Below are 21,081 nucleotides of genomic sequence, written 5' to 3'. Positions count from 1 at the left end.
AGGGAGGAAAAAGAGAGAGAGAGAGAGAGAGAGAAGAAAGAAAGAAAGAAAAGAAAGAAAAAGAAAAAGAAAGAAAGACCTGTGGAATGAATGAACATCTGTGACACATGGAGCATGCAGATCATGGCCCATGTTTCTTTGAAATAAGGGGCATGTACAACACTCTGCACAGGACTAGCAAGGTGAGACCTCTTCGTGAGGGCAATACTGCCTGTTCCTCGGAAGCCTGCCCTACTTGGTCTATCAGCTGAGCTTTGCATCCAAACCCACATCTCTGCTCAGATACTAAATCACCTCTTTGTTTAAGCCCCAGCTTAGAGTCCTCGACCTGGATCTCCATTAATACCTTCCAAGGCAAAGATTAAAGGATCTGCTCATGAATTAAAGACATCTGCTCATAGCAAGGGGTTGGAGGGATGGTGGGATTCTTTGAGGGGATGGACTCTCTACCCCCAACCCAGCCAGCTGTAATAAGCTGGAAACTCTGAAGCCAAGCACAGGCTCACCATCAGGCTATCTGGGAACAGAATGCACATCAAACTAGGGGCTCGGTATGACCTCGGGGAATAAAAAGCAAAAAGGCTATTCTAGCTCCACACTCCATTTGAGTGTTTGCATTACCCACCTGGCACAAGAAGCTAATTGCTTAGAAGTGGTTGTAAATTGGTGTGTGGGAAGAGGCCCTATTGGACAACAGAGAGTGGTGAGAGGGAACAGTAAACTAGAGCTAGACAGGCAGGGTGATGAGAAAGGTGGGAAGGACAGACAATGAGTGCCGAGCCGGACACCCCTGCTTCCCTACTTAGGCCTTCAGGAAGCTAAAGAGCAAGTTTCACTGACACCCCAGGAAAATGGCTGGTGTTACTATTTCAGAAAATAGCACCTGCCAATCTGGCTGCTTAAAAATTCAGGTGAGCCACTGAGAATATTACTGTGTCCCAACCTGTCGGTCTATCCCCCCACCTTCCAGGCCACACCCCCACTCTTGTCTAATGGTCTATCTCCTCCTACCCCTCTGTCCACCACCCATCCTTCTCTAGCAGAACAGTACTTAATCAGCTTATCTCACCCAGTTAATGAGACTATACAGAATTGAAATATGTGGAAATGTTTTGCAAACTCTAAAGGCCTCTATAAATGTACCAGATGTGTCATAATTCTCACTACACAACAAATGGGCAGCCAGAGGCTCCCATCAGTGCTTCAAAATGGGCCAGGCAGGAGGAACAGTGCAGCCCAGCAATGGGTGGGCATTGTGTTCCTCCCCGCTCTTCCACTAAGATGCCAGATGACCATGAGTGCAAAAAAAAAGGAAGAGGGTGGGGGCAAATAAACCATTCAAGTCTGGATAATGTGAGATGTAAGCGATCTTAGGCTCTCCTTACACCCCACATATCGCTCTCTGGCCCACTTTCATTAGACAACCTCCAAAACCTACCACAATGACCAAGCCAGACATAAGAGTCCTACAGAACAAAATCACAATGCTGGGGGCGAACCCTCCATGGAGGCAGTGTGGTTGGTACCTCCATTCTCAAGAGAGTATCCACTTTCAGAAGAGAGGGGAGAGAAACATACAGCACTTAAATCCTCCAGCCCTCTGAACTCCCCCCACTCCCAGCTCCATCCAGAGGCCCCACAGGGGCCCACTGGGGAGTGGCAAGGAGCCAGGTAAGAGCCCAGCTGCAGGGAACTGTTCTGGAGAAAACCCCAGCAGCACAGGGTCCTCCATCCATGTCTCACAGCCTCCACTCACACCCGCCCTGGCCATTTGCTGCCCACCACCTCTTCCTAACTGTCTTCCCCAGCACCTTCTCTTCAGCAACTTGAGATGACTGCTATGGCTCCTACTCACTGGGCACTCCCATGTGCCAGGCACTGTGCTGGGCAGGATCCAAGGTCATACAGCTCCTGAGTGTCTAGCTGGCTAAAAGCCCATGTTCTTTTCACTGCCTCATACTTGACTTTATCTTGTAGATAAAAGAGAAGCAGAGAAAGTGTTCTGAGAAAATTAATCTAGTTTCTCTCACCCCAACCCAAACCCTACACTATGGCCTGACCGATCTTGATATTCAAAAGGCAACTTTCATCATGTCTCTCCGTTACCTACTGAGTCAAGTCCCATAAGCTTTGCCAGGCATTTAGGCTTCTTTACGATCCATTTTTCCAGTCTTGTTCCCCCATTTCCAGACTCAAATCCTTTCTCCCGCCCAGCATGGCCCATCCTTCCTCATTGCCATGCTTCTGTCTGAGAAGGTCTCCATTCTCTGCCTCCATTACTAATTCCTTCAACTAAACACACACTGAGGATGACTATATGCCAGGTCCTGGACTAGGTGCTGGGGACACAGCAGCCAGGACAGGGAGGATCCCCACTATCACAGAGGTCGGAGTCTGCCTTCCTTGTGAGGCATGAACTAGGACCCTTCTCTGGTTACTTGGTGCCCACAGTCTGGCCCTTGCCTAAATCCACAGCACTGAGTGTTTGCCACTTATACGGCACTCAGCCATTCCTCCAACTGACATGCCAGTTTTGTTTTAAAACTTCCTCTGTGTTTATTTCTGTGGGAAAAGTGCAATCCAAGTTCCAAACAGCATTATAAATGGCAGTTAGGTCCCCAGACCAGCCCACAGAAGCCTATTAAATATATAATGGTATAGAACCTAAATACATGTATATTAAAAGCCTTGCAGGAGAGACCAGGGGCAAACATCTCCTGTTTCCTGCACCCCCGCCCACTGTCCCACCAGGTTCTGAGCTTCAAGCCACCTTTAGGGGCAAAGGCCCTAGCAATGGCTTGGGAGAAGAAAGCGGGTGGGAGACATGGGGCTGGGAAGAGAAAGAGAGTGGGAAGAACCCTGATTTACAGTTCAGAAGCTTGGCTCTAATCCCGGCTCTGCCTATACAAACTGGGCGGCCTTGAGTGAGTCCCTTCCCTCTTGAAGACTCAATTTTCTTTTATAAAATGACAGAGCTGATTTAGATTAGTAGTTCTCAGGCTTCTGAATCTCACAGATTGGCAGGATATATTTTTTAAAATATATGTTTATGATGTGTAATTTGTTATAAACATTTAAAAAGAAATTTTATCAAGAAAAGCCTTTTTTTAAAAAAAAAAATCACAATATACCATCGCTAATTTCATTTTTCAAAAGGATATTGTAAACCACTCCCTGCTCTTAAAAATGTGGACGTCATGTCAGAAAAATGAACAAATTTTTAAACTAAAAATATTTGGATTCATGAAAAAAATCATTGACCATTGTTAGTTTTTCCAATCTGTCTAAGAACCAATGAAAACTTCATCACAGTTCAGCTCCAGTCTATGGCCCGTCGTTGAACCCCCTTGAGCTATGGGACACTGAGTCCTCCCCAGGTATGACATTTCTCCATTCTGAGGACCGATGGTTCACTGTGGACAATTAGCATAGATAGCCCTAGGGAAAGGTTAGCTGTCCCAAGGAGCTACAGAGCAGAGAGAGCCTGTCAACGGCTAGAATGGGGACAGGATGGCAGGGAACCCTAGCAACAGGCCCGAAGAGCAGAGAAAACCAGCCTAGAAGGGCTGGAACCGACTCGTCCCCAGTGTTGACTGTGACTCCACCCCCGTATTGTCCTGGAAGGCTTAAAGCCCCCAAAGGAAGCTTTTGTAAAAGTTCCCTTTATTAACTTTCCTGATCAAAAATTAATATATGTTCATGTGAAAAACTTGGAAAACACAGAAAAGCATAAGCAAAAGTCATCCACAACTCAACCTTTCAGAACAATCACTGTTCACATTTTTATGCACTGCTAATTCCTCAAACACTTATATAGCTATCATCAGCCACACTCGGATTTGGTTTTGTATTCTGCTCTTCCCCTAATTATCACACTAGAGCACTTTTCCATGTCCTTAGATATTCTTCATTAGCATCACAAAATATTTTGATAAAAAACACGGCATTCTAAGAAATAAACAAACATAGCATTCTAGTTAATATAAACTCACTTTCCATGCTATGACAGGGCAGAAGTCATTTAACCATGCCACTCTTGTGGAACACTTAAGCCATTTCCATATTTTTGCTATTAAAAAATGTAGTAGGTGAACATCCTTGTCCACAAATCTCCATAGAGCCTTTTACATTTCTTTACATCCCTCAGGTCACAGCCCGGTGCTATGCACAATCGGCCCTCAGTAAATACTGAGTGAACAAAGAAACTCAATTTAATCCCTAGACCTGGGAGCCCTTATCAGATGGACACAGAGTTTTAGACTGACAGAAGCCGACCCTGGTGTCCACCAGCCACTTACCACTGATCCTGCACCTCTGCCTCACACCTGCAAAGCCAAGGAGGGCTTGGGGAAAGAAGAAAATGTCAATGCCTTGCTGAGGTCGCCCAGGTTCTAGTGCTCTCAGCAAATCTATCTGCTCTTCCACAACTCCCAGTGGAGGGTACCTGCAGATCTCATCTGCTGACTCCCACACTCCCTCCAGACTGCTCAACTCACCACCTCAGGAAAGTCATGGCTGACCTTCCCTCTGAATTAAAATATGGCTCCCTTTCACTGGAGGTTCCCAGCACTTTGGGTACTGTCTCTTGCTGTTCCAGTCTTTGTTTGCTCACAGGACTAACTGCCCTGGCAGACACAGGGCAACAGGGGAGGGCAGGGACAATGTGTATTCTGCCCTCCACTGAAAATCCAACCCAGTGCCCAACACTGTGGTTAGTAAGTGTTTACTGACTGAAATTTCTTGCTGGTCAGATTGCCAAGCCTTTTATTTTCACAGGAGTGAAGAGAAAAGGGAGGAAAGGGGAAGAAGATAGGAGGATAGCGGGACCTCCTAAAACAGACCAAGTGCAAAGACCTAATAGGAAATTGAGCTGGAAATGGTCTGCTCTGCACAGTCCTGCAGTCCTGTCTGGCCTAGAGACCTGCTGAGGCCAATTGGCTCCTGGGAACAGAATGCGAGCAGATCATCAAACACACCTAGACACTGGTCAAGTGACATTGCCCCACTTCAGCCTGGTTCTCTCCCAGAGGGAGAATGGTCAGATCTAGGGAGTAGGGGGCTTCCTTCTCCACCTAGTTCCAAACAACCAGAAAATAGGGGCCACTCCTCACTGGTGGTCCAAAAAAACAAGTACGATATTGGGAGATAGAAGTATTTAAAGCAATTAGATCCACACTCCACTTTTTCTCCTCATGTTTGCCCAACATCCTTACCACACCCAAAAGAAAAAAACCTGAAAACTGCATTGGAGAGAGTGCCAGCACCAGGAAGTTTCCTGGAATTTCAGGAAGAAAAGGAGCCAAGATGGCCCTAAAATAACGGAGATCAGAAGTTATGGGAAAGATATGGAAAGAGGCCACATTATCTCATCACACACCCACATCAATACCAAGGACAACCCCGAAACCAACCCCAGGGCCCCTGGATGTTGTGGACCCATCCATTCCAATCTCCCAGGACACCCCCCACCCCAAACACACACACACACACACACACACACAAACTGTAGCAAACTCCTCTTGGAGAGCCCATCACTCCCAACACCCTGGCCCACCCCTCCTCCACACTTGTATGATTTTGCAATTTACAGAGCTTCCTCCTCGGATTTCTCATCCGATCCTCCAGACAACCTACTGAGCGGGATATCTTTACCGTCCCCATTTCATGGATGAGGAGACTAAGTCAGATACATTCAATAATAGGCCGCGTCACACAGCCAAAGTGGCTGAGGTTGGAGCCAGCTCCAGTTGGGTGTGGGAACAGAACTCCGCGGCGACCCCACCCAGCCCGCCTTCTCTGGAGGCAGGGACCCAGGTGGTGGCCAGCAATTTCCAGGCCGCCCAGGGTGAAAACCAAGAACAAGGTGGCCCTAAAATAAGGTTTCCAGCAGTGCCGGTGGAAAACACCTTTTTCCCCCCTACACCGCACTCACACAGGTGTAGGGCCCGGAGTCTGGTGCGCTGCGCATCCCCCAACCCGCGAGTGTCCCGCCCTAGCCTGTGGCCGCCCCTTGACTTGCGCCCCCTCAAAGTTGTGCGGGCGACGCAAGCAGCCTGCCAGAAATCGCCCAGCGTCCCGGGGCTCCCTCCGACCCCTGCGCTCTGGAGCGATCTGCGGGGAGGGCACGGGGGCCGCCTAGCTGCCTCCCCTGCAGCCTCCGGGTCCCCGCCAGTCTGGCACGCACGCTCCCACCCCGGTGGCTGGAGGCATCTCCCCACATATCTAAGAAGGGCCAGGAGCAGGGAGCGCGGACCCGCACACGGGGCGCACGTGCCGGCCCGGCCCGAACCCCTATACCACAGCCTCACCCAGATCGCCAGCAGCAGCAGCCACGCCGGCCCTGCCCGCGCCATCCCCGCTGCCGCTGCCCACCGCGGGCTCCGGTCTCCACTCGGGCTCCCGCGCCTGCAGCTCCGCCGGGTCCAAATGCCACCGCCACTTACAGCCGCTCCCCGCCTCCGAGTTCCCGGTGCCACGTCTGCCAAAGCATGCGCACCAAGGGGGAGCGAGGGGGAGAGGCGGCCAGGAAGAAATGCTTGCTGGGAGTTGTAGTTTGCAGCAAGGCCGAGCTGGGGCACCCAGTAGATGTGAACTTGGCCCTGAGGCCACACAGGAGCATATGTGGAGTAGGAAATGGCAAGATCAGAGAGTAAAGGAAGGCAGTTGATTTGAGGGGGCTTACTCTGCGCCTAGAGCTTTAGAAACAAGATCTCATTCAGCTCACAGAGGTAAGTTTTAGTTTCCCCACTTTGAGGAATAGGAGGCAGCCCAGAGAATTTATGTAATTTGACCCAGATCACACAGCCTGCAAATGGCAGAATCCAGCGCAGTTTGTGAAGAATAGGAAAAGTCTTCACCCCCGCCTCCCAGGCTCCTATCTACCTTCTCTCTCTCCTTTCTTTCTTTCTTTCTTTCTTTCTTTCTTTCTTTCTTTCTTTTTCTTTCTTTCTTTCTTTCTTTCTTTCTTTCTTTCTTTCTTTTCTTTCTTTCTTTCTTCCTTCCTTCCTTCCTTCCTTCCTTCCTTCCTTCCTTCCTTCTTCCTTCCCTCTTCTTCTTCCTTTCTCTCTTCTTTCTTTCTTTTCTCTCTCTTTCTCTCTCCTCTTTCCTTTCTTTCTTTCTCTCCTTTCTTTCTTTCTTTCTTTCTTTCTTTTCTTTCTTTCTTTCTTTCTTTCTTTTCTTCTTTCTTTCTCTCTCTCTCTCTCTCTCTCTCTCTCTCTCTCTTTCTTTCTTTTTTTCTTTCTTTCTTTCTTTCTTTCTTTCTTTTTCTTTCTTCTCTCTTTCTCTCTTTCTCTCTTTCTCTCTTTCTCTCTCTCTCCTCCCTCCCTCCCAGCTTCCTTCCCCTTCCTTCCCTCCTCCTCCTCCTTCTCCTCCTTCTCCTCCTCCTCCTTCTCCTCCTCCTCCTTCTTCTTCAGAGAAAATTTATTGAGCTGTCGGAAAACAGTTTGGTATTTCCTCAAAAAGTTAAACATAGATTACCATATGACTCAGCAATCCCATTCCTGGGTATATACACAAAAGACTTGAAAACAGGTATTCAAACAAATACTTGCACACCAATGTTTACTGCAGCATTATTCATGATAACCAAGCGGTGGAAACAACTAGAGTCCATTGAGGGATGAATGGATAAACAAAATGTGGTATGTCCATAAAACTATATTATTCAGCCATAAAAAGGGTGAACTACTAATATATGCTGCAATGAGAATGAACCTCGAAAATATTATTATGCTACTAAAATGTTATACTAAGAAAGAAGCCAGATACAAAAAATCACATCATATGATTACATTTATGTGAACTATCCAGAAAGAGGTAAATCCATAAGGACAGAAAGCAAATTAGTGGTTGCCTGGGGCTGGGGGAAAGAGAGAATGGGGAGAGATTGCTCAATGTGTACAAGATCTCCTTTGGGGATGATGAAAATATTTTGGAACTAGACATAGGTGATGGTTGCACACACTGTGAGTGTATTAAATGCCACTGAATTGTACATTTTAAAATGGTTAGCTTTATGTTATGTGAATTTTACTTTAATAATTCAAAAGAAAAAACTTTATTGAATTCATTCCATGGGCTAAAACCTGCATGGATGCAATCAGTTGTTCATTCAACAATGTTTATTGAACACCTACTACATCCTGAGGCTCAAGATATATAGTAGTGACATTCATAAGGAAATGCACAGTCTGGGGTTGGGTAGGTTATACCTGAAATATCCTTGCTCACTCTCTGGAAGTTCAGAGCTCAAAACTTAGAAGTCATGCTTAACTCACCCTCACTTTTCGAAGGACCCATCCAACCCATCACCATGTCCTCTCAATTCTACCTCCAAAATACATCTCTTCTGCCACCTTCTGAATCTAAGTCACTAATATGTCTCCAAGAGGCAAAGGTAAAATCTCCTAGAGCATTTGCCTGCTTCCTCCTCCTCTTACTTCCTACAATCTATTTGTTAATGCCATTAGATTCTGGTTGTCACTCCCCTGAAACTCTCCAATGGCTTCCCGTTGCTCTCCCCAAACTCCTCCCCAGGACCTGTGAGCCCTGCATGGTGTGGGCCTGGCTCTCTACATCTCACCTCCCATCTTTCCTGTGCCTTTGTCCACTCAGATTCAGTCAAACAGGCCATCATTTCCTGTCTTCCCAACCCCCAGAACGGCTCCCACTTCAGTTCTAGTACTACTATTTTCTCTGCCTCAATACTTGGCTGGCACCTTTTAATCTCTCAGGGCTCTCCTATATGTCTCCCCTCAGAGAAGCCTTTCAGAGCAGCCCATTAAAAGGAGATTTTACCCTCTTCACTCCCCAAACTCCTTATTCTCTAGCTCAAGTTCCATCCATTCCTTGCCCAGCACTTACCACAATCTGCAATCAGTTACTTAGTTATGTATGTTCATTGCCTATTGCTACAACTGGAATTTAAGTTTTAGGTCTTTCTGGTTTGCCACCTAACTTCAGAGCCTAGCACAGGACCTGCGCTTCAGGTGGTTCTTAGTGTTCTTTTTGATGAATGACTGAAAGATCAAATGAGGTGATGTGTTAAGAAGTTTCAGAAATTCTTGAAGCGAGTTGGGGACAGGGCGTCCTCCATTCTACAACCTCAAGTTCACGATCCACATATGGGAAAGTGGGCCTTTCGCCTCCTCTCTGTTTCTCGTCTGTAAAATAAAGTGGCCAGTGAGGACATAGAACATCTGTACTCTCCTATATTGCTGATGAGAATGTATATTGGTTCAACCACTTTGGACAACAGTACACGTGCAAAATGTGTACAAAAATGTCCATAGCATCTTTATTCATAGTAACTGTTGTGGACTGAATTGTGTCTCCCCTCCCCTAAAGTTTATATGTTGAAGTCCCAGATCCAAGTACCTCAGAATGTGACTTTATTTAGAGATAAGGTCTTTAAGGAGTAATTAAGGTTAAATAAAATCATTGAGGTGAGCCCCAATCCAATATGATGCTGTCCTTATAAAAAGAGGACATTAGGACACACCACAGAAGGAAAGACCGTGTGAACACATAGAGAGAAGGCAGCCATCTACAAGCCAAGGAGAGAGGTCCTCAGAAGAAACCAACCCTGCTGATTGTTCAATTTTGAACTTCTAGCTTCTAGCGTTATGAGAAGCTAGAAGTAAATTTCTGTTATGACAACTCTAACAAACTAAATCAGTAGCCAAAACTGAAAACAATTCAATACCCTTGAAAAAAAAATAGATAAATAAATAACATATTCTGCAATTAAAAAAAAAAAAAACCTACAAATACACACAACATGGATGAATCTTGAAACCATAATGTTGAGTCAAAGTAGCCAAACACAAAAAAGTACATATGTATTATTCCATTCATCTCAAGTTCAAGAACAGGTAACTATGATCTATGGTGATAGAAGAAAAATTGGGGTTACCGTGGTGGCAGGGTGGGGGGAGAAAAAAAGATCAATGGGTAAAAAAAAAAAAAAGCTGAACAAACCTTCCAGGTGCTCAATACAGAAATATTCTATATCTCGATTAAATGATGGTTACATAACAGTCTATATGTATAAAAATTAACTTATTAATTGAGCTAAATTACTTGGGCTGTATGCTAAGATTTATATTTTCCGTTATCTAAATCATATCTCAATGTTTCAAAGGTCTGAAAAATGACAGGTACAGTGAATCAGCTAATCTTCAGGATCTTTTGTAACTCTTGTATCTCCTCAGCCCAAGACTGGCTGAAAGCTCCTGGGTCTGGAGAAGGGCTGAACTCTGCAGAAATATAACAGCCCAAAGGGGAAAGAATCCAGGAGAGGAAGGAAGGAAGGAAGCCATGAGCCTGTGAGCCAGAGAATCAAAGGGCAAGGTACTGAGAGGGAAAAATAAAAATTGCCAAGAAAACAAGCCATTTCATTCTGCAATCGAAAGTAGCTAAAATGAGATTTATGGCCCTCCTGGGAATGTTTAACAATTCTAAATGTCATTCTCCTTGAAATATTAGGGGAATAGCACAGGGCAAGTGCTGTCCCTCCACCATTACAGCCTGCAAAGGGAACCATCCATTTTCCAGCCCCAACCCCGTGGGGCCAGGCTAGAGAAACTTCTCGTCCTGTGGTTTATTGTGAATTGTGACGCCGCCTTATATTTGTGTAGCCAGTTCCTCTTTATCATCTTGGCTGGGATGAGGACAAGCACAATGACAGTTTTCTGACATTCAAACATGAATGAGAATTGGCCAGAACAAAATGGGAGGAATGTTGAGCCAAAGAAGCCAGACACAAAGGAGTATATTCTCTATGACTCCAAGGTACAAAAAAGGACAAAAGTTATCTATTTTGTTAGAAGTCGAGGTAGTGGTTACCTTGAAAGAAAGGTATAAGTAGTCATTGGAAAAAGTCTTGGAGTTGCTGGGGTTCTGTTACTCTATTTGAGTGCAGGGTACCTAGATATGTTCACTTTGTGAAAATCCGTCACACACATTCATAGATTATACTGTATATTTGTTATATTTCTATAAGAAGTTTACAATTAAAAAAAAAAGAGAGAGAAGGAATGAGAGGAAAGAAAGAAAAATCATCTCTAAATAAGGAAAGTGAAAGGAAGAATAAATTCCAAAGAAGAGGCGGCTGGGAAATCCTTCTGTGATCGCTATGCCTGGATGAGCAGCTAGTCCCGCCAGAGAGGAACGGAGCACGACTACTCCTAGTGCCCAGAACAGGTGCTGCTCACAAAGCCTTTGCCTCTGCTGGTCTGTAGTTCCACCCAGTCCACCCACACTCCCATGCTTGGCGATACCTACCCAGCTTGGACAAACATCCTCCAAAAGCCTCTTCTGACACTTGTCACTCTCCTAACACCCATACCAGTCTGTCTGGGGCCTACATGTCCCTTCTTTGTGCTCCCACCATTTCCTGTGTGGAATGTCATTCTTAAGAGCAGGGACTATGAAAAATTCATAGACATAGAAAGTAGAATAGTGGTTTCCAGGGGTTGGAGGGAGAGGAGAATGAGAAGTTATTGTTTCATGGGTGCAGAATTTCAGCAGGATGGTGAAAAAATTCTGGAAATGGACCATGGTGATGGCTGTCCTACAATGCGAATGTATGTAATACCACTGAACGATATACTTAAAAGAATGATTAAGAATGGCGGACGGTCTTTTCAACAAATGGTGTTGGGAAAACTGGGCATCCACATGAAAAAGTATGATTCGGACCCTTACTTTATACCATATACAAAAAAATAACCCCAAATGGATCAAATACCTAAATGTAAGAGCTAAAACTATAAAACTCTTAGAAGAAAACATTAGGCAAAAATCTTCATGACATTAGATTTAGCAATAATTTCTTGGATGCTAAACTAAAAGCACAGGCAACAAAAGTAAAAATAGATAAATTATTTTATATCAAAATTTAAAACTTCTTTGCATCAGAGAACACAACAGAGTAAAAAAAGCAGCCCACGGAATGGGAGAAAATATTTGCAAATTATATATTTGATAAGAGGTGTTAAAGAAAAAAACAAAATAGAAGCCACAGTTTGAATATACCCCTGGACCCAATTCTCATAGTCTCATAAGCAAAACTTGAAAGTGTCCTGATTTTTTCAAAAAAGTATGTGCTTATGATTTCTTTCTTTTAGGCTGTGGTGGCCTCAAGTGATAGAGACTGTGGAGGCCAATTGGAAGTCAGTAGAATAGATGTATTAAGAAGTGGTCGTATTTCTGGATATTTATCCAAAGAAAACCAAAACAATAATTGATAAAGATCTGTGCACCCCTATGTTCATGGCAGCACAATTTATAATAGCCAAGATATAGAAGTAACCTAAATGCCCATCAACAGACAATTGGATAAAGAAGTTATGGTTCATATATACAATGGACTATTATTCAGCCATAAAAAAAAAAAAATGAAATCCTATCATTCACAATGACATGGATGGACCTAGAGGTTATTACTGAATGAAATAAGTCAGACAGAGAAAGATAAATACCATATGATTTCACCGATATGTGGAATTTAAGGAACAAAAAGAATAAACTAATTGAAAACAGACTCACAAATATAGAGGACAATCTGGTGACAGCCAGAGGCGAGAGGCATTGGGGGATTGGAGAAAAGGATGAAGGGTTAAAGAAATACAAATTAGTAGTTGATAGATGGTCACTGGGACAGGGAGCTCAGCATAGGGAATGCAGTTAGCACTAATGTAATAGGTAGGTGGAGAGCCAGAAGAGAGAAAGAGCAATTAGGAGGATCATTTCATAAACTATATAAATGTCATACCAATGTACTGTATACTTGAAACTAATAATAAAATTGAATTTAAAAAATTAAAAAATTAAAAATAAAGAAGTGGTACTTCTAGGGGATTTAGAGAGCGATTGTGGACAGTCAGCATCCGCCTAGCTAGGGATCAGAGGGAGGCTTGAGTGATAAAAAAAAAAACTCAGAAAAAGCAGGAGAAAATCTCTGAAATAATAAATAGGATTATCCCACATTGGACGTCTTTTTGGATAATTGGCGTGTGGTGGTCTTGAAGGTGCTTTCTTGGATAATATTTCATCATCACTGATCTATAGTGAGTACATTAGTTATCAGGCCTAGTGACAATAATAGTGGGGAGTTAAAATGAAATTATGTTACTAGGCCGGATGTCATAAGAAGGGCTGAGAGGGCTCCTGTAGGTGGTCAGGGGCTCGGGTTAACTACATGACACGCATGGGTTTGGAGGGTTATTAGGTGTTACCATGTAGAGACTCACTAGAAGAGTGAATATGTAGGCCTGGAATAGTGCAACTGCGAATTGGAGCATTGTTATAAGAATAAGAATAATGAATGTGATGAAAGCCAAAGCCAGGGTAGCCCCTCCGATCAGGTGAATTAAGAGGTTCCTGGCAGTGATGTTAGCTGTCAGTCATATGGCTAGGGCTATTGGTTGAATAAATAAGATGATGGTTTTGATAATTACTAGTATAGGGATTAGAAACACAGGAATTTCCTGTGGTAGGAAATAGACAAGAGAGGCTTTTGTTTTATGGCGGAACCCTAGAATTACTGTCCCTTCTCACAAGGGGTATGGTTATTTCTAGATTTATTGTAGTTTGTGTGGTGGATGTAAAAGAGTGTGGTAGGAGACCTAATAGCTTTGTTGAACCAATGAATACAATAAGCAATATTAGTATTTGAGCCAGGTCTGAAATTTATGATTGTGGATAGTCATTATTTGTTTTGATGTCAAGTGAAGTACTCACGTGAGCAATTATTAATTAGTCAATTTGTTGAGGGGAATAAGATTCTTGGAAATATAATAATTGGGATAATGATAGGTAGTCCTATTATCATAGAGATAACAAAAGAGGAAAATAAATTTCGTTCACTTTGTTTCTCAGGGCGTTGGGTGTTTTGGTATTTTAACTGTGGTAGGTTCTGGATTGGAGTAGTAAAAGTAGAGATAGTAGGGTGATTACAATTAAAATAATTGCCAGCAGGATAGTTCAGATCGTCTCCACTTCTTGTGTATCTATCATGCTTGTATAGGTTAGGCTAGTTGTTAGTATGAGTGAAATAATACAAAGTAGAAAAGAGTTGATTAGGAAAATGATTATTAGTGTGTGGTCATGAAAGTATAGAAGTTCCTCCATAATGTCATTCAATAAATTATGATTTTCTAGTCTTAAACAAAACTTAAGCTTTCTTCATGTCAGTGTAATCTTATAGCTGCCTAGCCGATCAGCTATACACAAGTAAGCTTATGCAATGAAAGAGACTATAAGTTTCTAGTAACCAGTCGCAATAGAAAAGAAGGTACTCCTTCATTCATGCTTTATAAACTGAGCTGTAACTGCTGAAAATTAGCTTTTAACCACTTATGGTTTGAAGTCTTCCTGTTCTTGAACAGTTTGTTTCTCTCCCAATAAAATATTCATATTGAGTAATGCTTTCAGAATTTTTCTTTGACAGGGGTAAATATCTGGAATATATAAAGAATTCCTACAACTCAATAACAACAACAAACAACAACAACAACAACAACAAACCTGATCAAAAATGGGCAAAGAACTTGAATAAACATTTCTCCAAAGAAGATACACAAGTGGGCAATAAGCACATGAAAAGATACTCCACATTAATAATAATTAGGGAAAGGCAAATCAAAATCACAATGAGATACCATTTCATACCCATTAGGATGACTGTATGAAACACATGCACATAGAAAGTAACAAGTGTTGATGAGGACATAGAGAAATTTGAAACCTTATGCACTCTTGTCGGCCATGTAAAATGGTGCGGCCGCTATGTAAAACAGTTTGGTGGTTCCTCAAAAAATAAAAATAGAATTACTATATGATCCAGTAATTTCACTTCTGGGTATATACCCGAAAGAATTGAAAGTAGGGTCTCAAAGGGATATTTGTACACTCGTGTTCATAGTAGCACAGCAGTCAAAAGGTAGAATGGATGAATAAAATGTGTTATATACATACAATGGAGTATTATTCAATATTTAAAAAGAAGGGAATTCTATCGCATGCTATAACATGAATAAAACTTGAGGACATTATACTAAGTGAAACAAGCCAGTCACAAAAAAGACAAGGACTGTATGAGTCCACTTATATGAAGTACTTAGAACAGTCAAATTCGTAAGAGACAGAAAGTAGAATGGCAGCTGCAGGGTTTGTGGAGACGGAGGAATGGGAAACTGTCGTTTTATGGGTACAGAGTTTCAGTTTCAGAAGATGAGAAGAGTTCTGGAAGTTGGTTATGTATATTTTACTACAATTAAAAAAACTAAACTATGAAAAAAGAAAATGTGAAAAATGCAAAATAAATAAAAGAACAAAACTCTTCATTAAAAAATGGTTCAAATGATAAATCTTATGTTATATATATATTACCACAATTAAAAAAAAAGAATCTGAACTGTGACCTTAGAAAGGCACGAGTTTGAGTCCTGTCTGCCACTTAGGTGCTATGTGACCTTAGAGAAGTCACGTGACTTTAGATACCTGTTCTGTAAAATGGAGATAATAATAGTACTTTCCTCATAAAATTATACTGAGGATTAAATGAGATTATATATGCAAAATATCTAACTAGCATTTGTACGGGATGAATATTTTTCTTTTCTTTGATAGTCCTATTCACAATATATTATTTCTACAGTGTCCAGTTTTTCAACTACCCTAACCCTCATACCACAACACGCACACACACACACACACATGCACGCATGCACGCACGCACGCACGCACGCACAGTAGATGTGAACGCTTAAGGCCAAAGACTACATCTGGTTTATCTTGTTTATCTTTATATCCCGAAGTAGCCAGGCCACTACCTGGCACATAGTAAGAACTCATTAAATATCTGAAATGAACTTTAGTAAGAAGATTTGAAAACACAGAAAAGGAAACCTTCTCAACATTAATATAGACAAACAGCAGAAGAGGCTGATCAAGTAATTTTACAGCCAAAAAAGAATGCTCACAGACCTGGGTTAGAGTATGTCCTTCCAAAAACAGAGGTATAGGAGGGGCAGCTTCAGGGTGTCTCTGCCAACCTCTGTTTCTATGGCAGGCCTGGAAAGAGAGTGGTTGGTTATCGAATAATAATTTGTAACTCGTTATTGAACATTGATTGAACTTCATCATAGACTCATTTGCAGGGCTTCTCTCTGACATTTCATTAGGAAAACATCACATGGAAAAGCCTGGTTCTCAAGTTAGTACAGTGCTTTCTGCTTGCCCTCTCTGGCCTTGGTCCATATCTCTTCTGACTGTCTCAACCTCCTTTGCACCTGCCTGTCCTGGCTCCAGCTAGCAGACTGCTTAAACCTGTGGCCCCTCAGGCCGACCCCTTGGCCTTCAGTTAGAACAAATTGTTCTCCTCATATGACTTCTCCCCAACTCTACCCAGACATCCTAGCCATCCCCACCCTCTCCCCTGCCCCCACCCTGTGCTTTTAGATCTCTTTAGAAGCCTGGGTGAGACCATTAGCAACCTGAAGATGTGCATTCTGACTTCTTCGTCTTGGTCACCGAATCTCCTAGAGAATTATATTCTTGATCTCTGTGCTTTTCACTTTTCCTTTTTTCTCAGAACTTATTTCTCTAACTGGCTTCACCCATGGGGCCCTAGGCTCTAGCTCATTAAAAAAAAAAAAATCTTTGGCTAGGCTAAAACTAAATCCAGAGTTGACCTTAGATGATACCATTTTCTTCCATAACATTTACATTCACATTACTGAATACATCAAGTTTATACTTAAAGCCAAGTATCAAAATCCAGATATCTTCATATCTTCTACCTTGTGGGATTCTCCTTCTGTTAATAGTGATATTTCAATGACTCAAAACCTCACCCCACATGTGATGGGAAACCCAATACCTTTCCCCACCAAGTACCTCTGGAGAGTCTTAGGGAAGGGGAAGTCTCAGGGATGAGAGCTCCAGTATCTGGTTTCCACTGAAGCATTTGAATCTGTTTGGCACTTTGGTTTCTCTCCTTCCTGTGCTGCCACAAACATAATGCAGTCCCTCCCACCACCCTGTTTCCTTTGATTCTCCAAGGCAAGCATAAACACAAGGATACAGCAGAGTTTTATTAAAGGATTTACTGATTACAGAGGAGAGTTACATTATCATGCAACTACCAAGCAATACCACAAAGGGCAAATAACATAAGTGGAACAAATAATCAAAGCAATGACATTCCATCGCAAAGAACTCCTCATTGGCTGTGGCTTCTTCTCCTCAGACCCCCTGCCTCTCCCCATCACCATGCTGCTGCATCACCTCTCTCTTGAGCTGTAGTATAATAAAAATATATCTGGTCTGTCCCTGGTTTCAGGCCCAGAGCTCCTGAAACCCTTGGAATTTCCTAGTGTTAACAGGAGGGGTACTTTGTTATTCATGAAGAGCTTCATTTGACTAAGCCTGAATTTATAGTAATGAGTAACTCAGGGTGGGGCCCTAGATAGCTTCTGGATGGGATCCGTCCCCAGAAAGGTCAAATGCCTGATTATAGGGTGGAAATTACAGCCCCTCCAGCTCCAGAGAAACCTAGAGAGCTGGAGATTGAGATATAAAAACTCTCGAACAATAAGATCTGAAGAGCTTCTGGGTTGGCGAACACATTGATGTTGTAGGAAGGTGGGACACCTGGGGAGGGCATTGAACTCTGTGTGCTCTTGCCCAGGTAGCTAGCCCATTTAGCAGTTTCAGAGTGGTGTCCTTTATAATAAACCAGTAAGCATACATAAAGTGTTTTCCTGTGTTCTGTGAGTCCCTCCAGCAAGTTATCAAACCTTTGGAGGATTGTGGGAACTCTCACACTTAGAGTGGGCCAGGCAGACATGTAGGTCATCTAGGGACTCATTTGTGGCTCGCATTTGAAGAGGGGGCAGTCTTATGGGACTGAGTCCTTAACCTATAGAGTCTACCCTAATTCTAGAAATTAATATCAGAACTGAATTATCAGACACCCATTGGAGAATAAGACAGGAGTCTTTCTGCGATGAGCATTGCTCTTGTGAGGTATATGTGTTTGAGGGACCTGCAACTATGTAGGTCTTGGTGGGAGTCAAGATCCTGCTTCATATTACAGAAGCTCCAAAGGCCATATTGCAGGCAGGGAATGGGCACCACAGTCCAACTCAATCAATCAGCTAATCAGGCCAGTGATTTTTGTCTTTGGAGCAAGTACTACAAAAAAGCATGGAACGTTTACAAGAGGAGCACCCATGCCTGGGGAGCAGGGTCTGCAGGGTCCATCCCTAACCAGCTGTTTGTTGGTGTAACCTTGGCTGGGGTCTAGTTCTCCAACTTTTCTGTGATGGTTTTCATTTAAAAATGTGTCCACAAATTCTTTGATACTCTTTTCTTCAAGAGTTGGGGCTTAACTCTCCTCTCCCTAAAGATGAGCTAGACTTAGGGACTTAATTTTCATGAATAGAACATGGCAGAAGTGACAATGAGTGACTTGCAGGACAGCTTCCTCTTTACTCGCTCTCTCTCTCTCTCTCTCTTGGATCGCTCATTCTGGGAGAAGCCAGCCACAATGTCATAAGGACACTCACACAGCCTTATGGAGAGACCCATATGTGAGCGAATGAAGTCCTCTGCCAATAGCCAGTGAAGTACTGGGGTTTCCTGCCAACGTCCAAGTGAGTGAGCCATCCCAGAAGCAGCTCCCACCCTCAGCCAAACTTTAGATGACTGAGGTCCCACTTGACATCTGGACTACAGCCTAATGAGAGACCCAAACAAGAACCACCCAGCTAAAGTGCTCCCCAAATCCGACCCGTAGAAACTCTGAGATAATAAATGTGTGTTGTTTTTAGACTCTTAACTTTTGGGATAATTCATTATGTAGCATAAATAGCTAATACACTTCTGGATTCTGTGAGCTATCAAAAAGCCTTCCAGTAAATACTTTTTCTGCTTAAGTTAGCCAGGGTCAATTTATGTTGTTTGCAGCCAAGAACCCTGGCTGGTACTATTTCTTCACATGTCCTCCCTCCACTCCCAATCCACAGCCCCAACCTCTCACCCTCTGCCCCTTTATCAGGCAGAGTAGTTCAGGGTTCTTATGATCTCACCCGCACATCCAGGTTATGTCCTAAAGGCTCTACCTTTCTCACTCAAACAGACTGTCCAGGTATTTTCTTAGTTGTAAAACCATCCTCACCACTCCCTGAGAAGGCAAAAGCAGCTGCAGACTGCCGCAGCATCAAATTACTTACAGCCCACCTCTCTCCAAAGCTTGCCATCTGTCCTCTACCCTCATTATCATCGACTCATTGCTCCCTTGGGGGTTTCCTATGATCTCTTTCTCTGTGAGTTAAATCGTCTTATCTCACACCCCTGAGAACCTCCTGCTTGTAGCCTTTCTGCCTTTTTGAACACCATTCACCTTGATCTCCTTCTGGAAACTGTCTCCTTCCCCGATTTCCTCAACAATGCACATGCTATTTCTGCCCTGCCTCTCAACGGCTCTTTCTCTGTTTTTCATTCTTTCACTTATCGAATAAGGTGCCTCCTGCCTTTACTTCCTGCATGTTCTCTTTAAGCTGCCTCGGCCTCCCTGCGGGCTCCAGTTCTCGGCTGAGGGTGACCTTCCAGTCTCTGCTTCTACAGCAGACTCCTTTCCTGAATGTCAGGATGCACTTCTTCCTGTTCAGTCACTCTAATTAGCTCTGTCACTGGCACCTCAGCTTAACATCAGTGTGTGAGAGCCCGTTTATCTTCTCTCCTGCCTTCCCTCTTTCTATTAATGGTATCATCCTTCCTTCTGGAAACTAGGCTTAAATTCCCAGTCCTCTTTAACATTCCCTTCTCCTTCACTCCCTCATCTCCTAGGTTGCTGAGTCCCACAAAGTCCTTTTCCTCCGTATACCCCGCCCCGCTCCACCCTTGGCTCTGGTCACTCAGGTCCTGTGTACCTCTCATACTGCCCTCTGCAGGTACCTCTCTATTATTATCCTTGCTTCCATCCATGCACCGCCAACTAATCTCTCCGACATACAGACTCCAAAGCAATATTCCTGAGGAATAGTCCCCATCCTATTTACTGCTTCGCTTAAAAACCTTCAATTATATTCAACGGTATTGAGTTCCTACTGTGTGTGTATTATTTACGATTCTTTGCGCACAACCTACTGAAACCACCATGTGACACTTTAAGCTGAAAATGGGAGTTGATTACATGGATACAGGGCGATCTCACAGGACACAAGGGCAGGAATGCAGCCAAGCCTCAGAACTGGAGCACTCTCAGAACTCCATGGCGTTCTCTCTCCATCCCCTCTCTGCCTTTCTCAGCATCTGATTCTCCGTCTTCTCTGCAGACCCCAGCTCTTTCTGCACTCAGCCCCTTGCGGGAGGTTGCTGCCTCACAGGAGCCAAGGTTTATTTTTATCCCCACCACACAAGAGATCACTGCCCAACAGGAATGGAGTCTTTCAGTCCTGGTGTCCACTTTGCAGGTATGCTGGTCAGGAATCTTCCGCTCGTGAAAGATGGACATCCAACATAACTAGCTTGGATAAAAGTGTAATTTATGGGCTCTGATAAACAAGCTTTGGGAAGAGCAGGACTGGGGCTAAGCCTCCTGGACAGTGGGTACCAAGGACTGGATGTCATTTATCTCTCCATTTCTCATCTCTGCCTGCGAGTGTCCTTTCCTTAACGTAGGCCTGTTCCTTCCATATGTTAAAGGACACGCTGATGGCACCTGATAAATCTTGCCCCGAGAGAAGGTTGACTCTCCTCTGTAAATTCCAATTTAATAAAAATCCTTAGAATGGATTTTAATTGACTCAGTTTAGACTAGGTGGGAGGGGAACTAAATGAGGTTAGAGGATGGAACACAGACTCTGGAGTCAGACTGCCTGGATTTAAATCTTAGCTCTGTTACTTATTAGCTGTGTGACACTTGACACTTAACCTTTCTGTGCCTCAGTTTCCTTGTCAGTAAAATAGGGATGACAATAAGATCCATCTCACAGATCATTATTAAGATTAAATTTAGAGTGCTTAGAATAGTGCCTACCACAAAGTAAGGCTCTATAAGTGTTAGCAATG

General features: G+C 43.4%; 1 protein-coding gene across 1 annotated transcript in view; it reads right to left on the bottom strand.

The window, feature by feature from the left end:
* The window catches only part of PDIA5 (protein disulfide isomerase family A member 5), an 83,682-nt gene extending 77,208 nt beyond the window's left edge, over positions 1-6,474 (bottom strand). Inside the window, exon 1 of the mRNA XM_039843208.1 lies at positions 6,309-6,474. Coding sequence (XP_039699142.1) covers positions 6,309-6,353 — 45 coding nt within the window. The 5' untranslated portion in view covers positions 6,354-6,474. The remainder of the gene's footprint in view (positions 1-6,308) is intronic.
* Between the last annotated feature and the right edge of the window lie 14,607 nt (positions 6,475-21,081).

This window comes from Pteropus medius, unplaced genomic scaffold (assembly GCF_902729225.1).
Source record: "Pteropus medius unplaced genomic scaffold, Ma_sr-lr_union100, whole genome shotgun sequence".
NCBI lineage: Eukaryota > Metazoa > Chordata > Mammalia > Chiroptera > Pteropodidae > Pteropus > Pteropus medius.
The sequence above is the reverse complement of the archived record's forward strand: the minus strand, read 5'-3'. Positions and strand labels throughout refer to the sequence as shown.